This window comes from Vulpes lagopus, chromosome 1 (genome assembly GCF_018345385.1).
Source record: "Vulpes lagopus strain Blue_001 chromosome 1, ASM1834538v1, whole genome shotgun sequence".
NCBI lineage: Eukaryota > Metazoa > Chordata > Mammalia > Carnivora > Canidae > Vulpes > Vulpes lagopus.
Window position 1 is genome coordinate 90,488,161 of NC_054824.1, and position 6,975 is coordinate 90,495,135.

At 36.2% G+C, this 6,975-nt stretch overlaps 1 protein-coding gene across 1 annotated transcript in view; it reads right to left on the bottom strand.

Moving 5' to 3' along the window:
• The window catches only part of LOC121473678 (T-cell receptor-associated transmembrane adapter 1), a 37,461-nt gene extending 34,228 nt beyond the window's left edge, over positions 1–3,233 (bottom strand). Inside the window, exon 1 of the mRNA XM_041726306.1 lies at positions 3,052–3,233. Coding sequence (XP_041582240.1) covers positions 3,052–3,058 — 7 coding nt within the window. The 5' untranslated portion in view covers positions 3,059–3,233. The remainder of the gene's footprint in view (positions 1–3,051) is intronic.
• Positions 3,234–6,975: the final 3,742 nt, after the last annotated feature.

Here is a 6,975-nt window from a genome sequence, read left to right on the forward strand (position 1 = left end):
AAGCAGGGTCCATGCAGGAAGCTGGATGTGGGACTCAATGTGGGGACTCTGGGATCATGCCCTGAGCCAAAGGCAAGACGCTCAACCACTGAGCCACCCAGGCCAGGCGTCCCCTTACTGAATTTGTTAAGGAGAACATACACGTGGAATGAGGTGGGGGGAGATTTTTAAGATAGTATGTAATTATTCCTCCAGTACTGGACTACTTGTCACATTTATAAAGAAACTTGAATTGGGATTGGTCAACTTGAGAAATCCTGTTGGCATTGCAATGCTGCCAAAGTCCCTGCTGTTGATGAGTCTTTATCTGTATTCACTACTCTGTTTTATATACATGCTTATTGTTTTCTGTTGGAGAAGCACCTTGGTGAGATCCTCTGAAGATGCCATGGGTGTTTGGGAAACTGTCATCCAACAAAATTTTAACTACTGTGTTTCTTTATTGAAGGCCTGTTAATTTTTTTCTCTCTTCTTTCTAGTTCTGGAATACTGTGAGAATTAAATAAAATACAAAAAGCCTGGAAATATGACTGATAATGATGTTTACTATTATTATTATTATTATTATTATTATTATTATTATTAGGGTTTTTTTTCTAACTCTACAAACCTTTGTGTTGAGGATAATGATGTTTACTATTAACTAGCAATTTATGGGCATTCATTTCTCAAAGCTGAGACCCGTAAGTGACAATCTTTCCTGGATTGACCTTCCTTAAAATCATTACCTAGATTAAATGATGAAACATATTGTCTTTGGCCCATCTTTAATTTAAAGAACACCTAAGTTTAAAAGATGATTCATAAATTAGTCCTACCTTGTCTCTAAAGGAAAGGCTCATTGTTCTCAGAAAGGCAATTGAAGCTCAAGGGAAGAGGAAACAGAGTAAAGACAATGAAAATCCTTTTTTTTTTTTTTTTCGGAAACCAGCAATGTGTAACTAAGTGTGGATCACTGTGCAAACTAAATTAACGGTAGCCCACAGGAGTTGTTCTCACCAGTTGGTTCAGCTAATATTGATTTTATGTGCATGTAGAAACATAAGAGAAATTATGATATTGGCCCATTTATTGATATAGTGAGTGCAAAGCACATAAGCAGGAGAAAGGGAAAGGTTTGGGTTTTTCTTTTCTTACGTTGTTTTACTTAACTAGGAATAATTTTGCTTTTCACACTTTTTAACTTCACCTATCTAAATGTAAAAAAATGCTATCATCTGACTCTTTTTTCACATGAACGTTTTTTCTCCTCCTTTTAAGATCTATGGGTCTTTAATGGTATTTTCATCTCTTCTGTGGCATTGGAAAAGGTCTCAACTGACAATAGAAGAACTCCTGTATTACCTCTAAAGGGAAAATCTAAACTATGAAATGGTATGGAAGAAATGTTATCATATCCCTCATAAAATTAGAATTAATTAATCCTGAAGATAGTTGAATGTCATATTCACTACCTTTTCATTCCCACCCTTCCTGAATTCTCCAACACCATCCGCTCATGGCCACTGTTCATAGTATTGCTATATCTATTTTTTGCAGGCACTAGCAAAACTGGAATAGTTATTTTTGTTCTCTGCTAATCTATGAACCTGGAAAAAATAAAGACAGGTGTGCAAACCATATGTCAGGCTTATGCTCCCTGTGTGATGAATCCAATCAATTGATTCTAAAAGCCAGCAAACAAAATACTGGGAAGCAAATTCATAGAAATTATATATAATATCTTTACCCTATCAATGGCTCATACAAATTGATATTAAAAGCACTATAATTAAGCAAAAGGTATAATCAGACAATGTTCAGGTTGTATGATGATAAACAGTTTAAAAACCCATGTAAAAATGTTCAGCTTCATTATAATCAAAGTAATACATTATCAACAATGGGTTGGCATATTACACCTTTATGCATAGAGATTTTTTTAGATGATTCCAGCCTGTTCAGGAGAAACATGCTAGGATGAGAGTGATTGACATCACTCTTGGAAAAGCAACTTAATAATAATGAGACTTACATTGTTCATAACCTCTCACTCAGTAATGCCAATTCTAGAAATTATTCCTAAAAAAAAAACCCTTAACCTAGAAAAAGTACAGAGATGTTCATCTTCCTGTCATTTGAAATATCGTACAACTAGATACAACATAAATGTCCAACAATAAAGAAATAACTAAGGAAACTACAATTAACCCAATGGATGTCATTGCCCACATTCATCTAAAATGATTAAGCAGAAATTATCGTAAAAAGGCAAAGAGTTATTTTCTAATGTTAGCAAAAAATCTGGATATATGATTTTATGTTCATTATTATTTCAGGTATGAAAAGCAAACCATGTAGAACATATTGAATAAAAAAGTAGGAAGGAAATACAACATAATATCTCGGGTTTTTTTAAGGTGATGGGAAGTATGTAAATTTTTTGTTTCATATATATTTCAGTTTTCCTACTTTATATGTGTTTTCTTTTACAACAAAAAGGTGTTTATTAAAGAAATTAAAAGTACATAAGACATTAAAAGAGAAATGAACCACCAACGTGGAACAGACGCTCAGCTAATTGATGGGAATTTGAGCCTTGGGATCCATGCCACGGAGACTGAGTTTTCACTGGCCTTTGGAGACTAGTCATCTCCCTACTATCGACAATTGGATTAATTTCTGGGAATATAACACAATTCTTAAACTCAAAGGAATTAGAATGTGGTTACTACTAACCTGCTTTATAATTATACAAAAGAGGAATATGCATCATCAACAAAAATTTCTTCAAAAATAAGATACTATAAATGGCTTAATTATCAGTGAACACTTACAGCTGCAACTAGCTTTATGTTATAGAACTTTTTTTCTTTTCGAAAGAATAACATATTCATTAAAATATTTCCAAGTATGTTCTAATTATACTAAAGATTATCTCACATTTAAAGATAATATGTAAACTAATTTACTTCCCAAATCTTAAATGTTTTTTTGGCTGGAGACATGGACATTTTTTAGTGATTTTTTTAGGCGTAGGAATAGAAGAAAAGAATTAAAAATACCACTTACCTGACATGCTTCCTTTGTCAGAGAAATCCTTATGTAGCCATAAGGCAAATGTAAGGATGAAAAATTCTCCTACAAACTTTTTTTTCTAAGTAAAGTTGCTCGGTTATTTCAGAAGCAGTGTGCCAGTAAAACTTGTTTAACCATACCTCAGTTTTCTCTCTTCTGTGTCTTAAAATCTTTTGTGTGTACTTTGTTCAGTAACAAACAGGAAATGTGGTGATGGAGGCTTCTAGAGTTTTGATCTGAAACCAGTACGCTCTTAAATTTTCATGTTACATGAGAAGAAAAATCCCACAAGCCTCTGTATTCTGATATTTGGATTTTTATCAATACTTGAATCTAATTTAAAAACAATAATGAAAGCAGCATATGAATTAGCCTGGGAGGGTTCTCCTAGCCCTCTGGAGAGAATCCAGGGATCTCCTCAAAAGTGAGTTCACATGGAAACAAAATAAAATATATTAAACCAGGGAGGAAACAGTGAGAAGCCCCCAGGTGTGCTCAGCTGTTGGTTGTGCTTTCTTTGAGGCACAGTGGAGGAAAGGGGATTGATGCTTTTTGAACATTGTTATGTGCCAGATGCCTTTTTACCTGGTCCCACTGGGACACTGGGTGCCAACCTTCTTTCCTGGCAACCTCACTCCAGCCAATGGGAGTCCCTCTGTCCAATCTAGGGCCACTAGGCAATGAGCGCCAGCTCTCAACACACAACCCAGTGTCTTGGTAATCAGAGGTTCCTAAATATTAGTGTGCGTAAGTGTGATACATAGCACTGATTTAACATGCATATTCCTGAGCCCTACTGAATCTGAGTATTTGGAGCAGAGTCCAAGGATCTGCATTTTCACAAGTGCCTCCTGGTTATTTTAAGATATAGGTGTTCTCAATGATGCTCTGAAAAACTCATGTATATGTCAATGGTAGTGTTTATTTTTGGCATCAGTCAGATAAAGATGATCTGGGCTGTATCTGCGTATATGGTTTGTATGCATTTGTGTGTACATACATCTGCTGCATATTGTGTGTCTATAGATATTTGCTCATGGATTCCACTGGTTTTAATATAGAAAAATGACAAAACTGGATCCGTTTACTACAAAAGGGGATGTACATAAACTTTAAGAACAACTTAAAAAATGAAGCTTTTGATGCACAGACTCAGAACAAAAATATTAAATGGCCTGCAGGATATCTTGCTGATTTCTCTAAGGTTCTTGAGGGCAGGGGAGTATTGCTCTTGTCCATCATAAAAACCCCAGCATCTGCAATAATGTCTGGCATGCTATACATCTCAATAAATATTCTCACAATTATTGAATAAATAAAAGAATGCTAATCTTCTGCTTTCTCCTTGTTCCATTAATAGAAAACAACTTCCTAGTAATGAAAATACGGTGTTCTTTATTCTCTGAACGGAGTTGACTAAAACTAACAGATTTTTCCACTTCAATCACTTTCCTCCCCAAATATTTCTTGTGAATCATTGAATCAGAATCTGTAAAACTGAAAGAGACCATGGAGATTCCGTAATCTTCTAAAAGAGCATTTTTCAAAATACATTTCATAGAATAGCCCTTTTAAGAAAATTTGAGGATAAATTCACCTCAACAGATATATCTGGAAAAGCTCTTATTTTCACTTTCATGGATGCATATAGTATATTAAAAGCTTAGGTAGGTCCTACAAAAAGTAAACCTGAATAACCACTTTAACAGAGCTTTTTCTAAACCTATTTGGCCAGAGAACTTTTTGTTCAGGACCATCCATTAGCAGGGTATCGGGTTGAATGAAGCAGGCCTCGATGCCCACAGACCAAGAGCTCAAGGGAATAGAAGTTTCAGGTTCATGGAGGGACCCAGGACAAAAAAGAATTAGAAGGATCCAGCCAACAGTTAGGTAGGACACAGGAATGGAGATCTATTCAGGAGGAGAGGGCCCAGTTGTGGGGCAGTTTTGAGCAGTTGAGCTTTGTGCCTAAAAGAGGACGCCTGGCAAGGAACATGGAAACCCCAGGCTCAAAAGGAAACTGCATAGATTGCCTAAGCAGGAACATGGACTTTTGAAACATGGGCAGGGTAGATGCCTATTTAGATCAGCCAGGACCTACAGAGGATATGGGAAAGATAAGGGGTCTCAGGACTGGAGATTTCTTTGCAGAAATCTGTTTCCTCCTGTTCAAGCAGGAATCATGCAGAGGATGAGGAAAGAAGGAACAAGGATGCCCTGGTTGATCCACAGAGCGCAGATCCAGAAACAAGGGTGTTCAGTGATTAGCTTTGGTTATGAAAAAGGTCAGCTTTAGTGAGAAAAATTCAGGTGGAATTCAGGTAGAATAATTCAGGCAGGAATCCTGAGGTTATCCCCAGAGGTGTATGACTAAGGACAGCCCAACAGGGATATAGACTCAAACCAAGTGAACCAGTTGGGACAGCGCCCAAAGCTGCCAAAGCTGTCCCTGCCTCAAGCCTGTGTTACACTTACCAGTCTGCAGAAATCTGGGGAAGGCAAGAACAGGGGAGACAGGCAGGAACACAGAAAGGGTATATCCTGCTCTTTCAGGTCAGTAAGGCAGCCTGTGGTACATGCTGAGTGACTACTTAATGGCTTCACAGATTTATGAACATGATGCATGATTGGCATCTCCAAAATGGTAAAACTTTAACTGATAAATCTGAACCACTTCACAATTTCTAATTATTATAATATTTTTGAAAAGTGATCTGCATGACAATGTTCTCCATCCTGTAGATTCATAAAATCAGGATATAGAGCAAGATTGTCCAAGGTCACATAGGAAGTCTGTGCCTGCCTGTGCATTGGATAACTCCACATATGTTTGAAATTTGCCAGGAGGATTAAAAAAAAAAAAGATAGCTTTTCATTAAATATATGTGGCTGACCACATGGAGACATCAGAATATAAAAAGGCTTATGGATTTATGTTTGTTATGAAATACACTAGTGAGTACAATCAGAGATTTGAATGATGGCTTCATGAGTCATGTTCAAATAATAAATAAACATGAGGCTTCTGTAGTACTTTTTAATGAGTTGAGTTCTCAAAATGAAGTTTATCAGATAGCTGGACTAAGCAGATCTGTCCTGACAAGCTTGAAGCAGTTAAAAATATTGTAGGAAATTTGCGGGGCGGGGAAAGGTATGTGGTTCTGATGGGCACCTGTCAGGAAATGAGAATTTTAAGGTCAACAAAATTGAGGTTTTTGTTGCCAAGAGAAAATGAAAAACATATCAAAATGGCAGCTGCCATTCAAAGCTTCCACACTCAGAAAAATGGGTCATAGGGTATAGAAAGAAGACCAATTTTCAAATCTCTTTTTGATGGTCATCTACTTTTATTTTAATCTTTATCATTATAGTAATTTATTTATATCTATATATATCACAAATATATATGAATATGTATTTTAAATTTCAAGAGGTTTCAAACTGTTAGTAGTAGTTACTAATAGGGAATTACCTCGAACTTTGGATTTACACTTTATAAATTTGTCTATTGTTTAAATTATTTTCAATAATATGCACTGAATAAAATAGCTGGACTAAAAGATGCCTTATTTTTTAAAAATATTTTGTCTATTCATTCTAGAGAGAGAGAAAGTGAGCAAGAGAGTGGGGGGAGAAGCAGACTCCACATTGATCAGGGAACCCAATGTGGGGCTCAATCCCAGAAGCCAGGACCCTGAGATCATGATCTGAGCCAAAATGAAGAGTCAGATGCTTATCTGACTGAGCCAGCCAGGTGCCCAAGATGCCTCCTTATTTTAAAGGACCTCCTTTTTATTTTAAAGGACCTTTATTTTACAGAAACAACTTATCTCTCTGTGTGATTTTTCTTTATTCTGGTAAGTCATTCTTCAGTAAGACTGAAGCTGGTATGCAAACAACTTTATGAAAGACAGGATG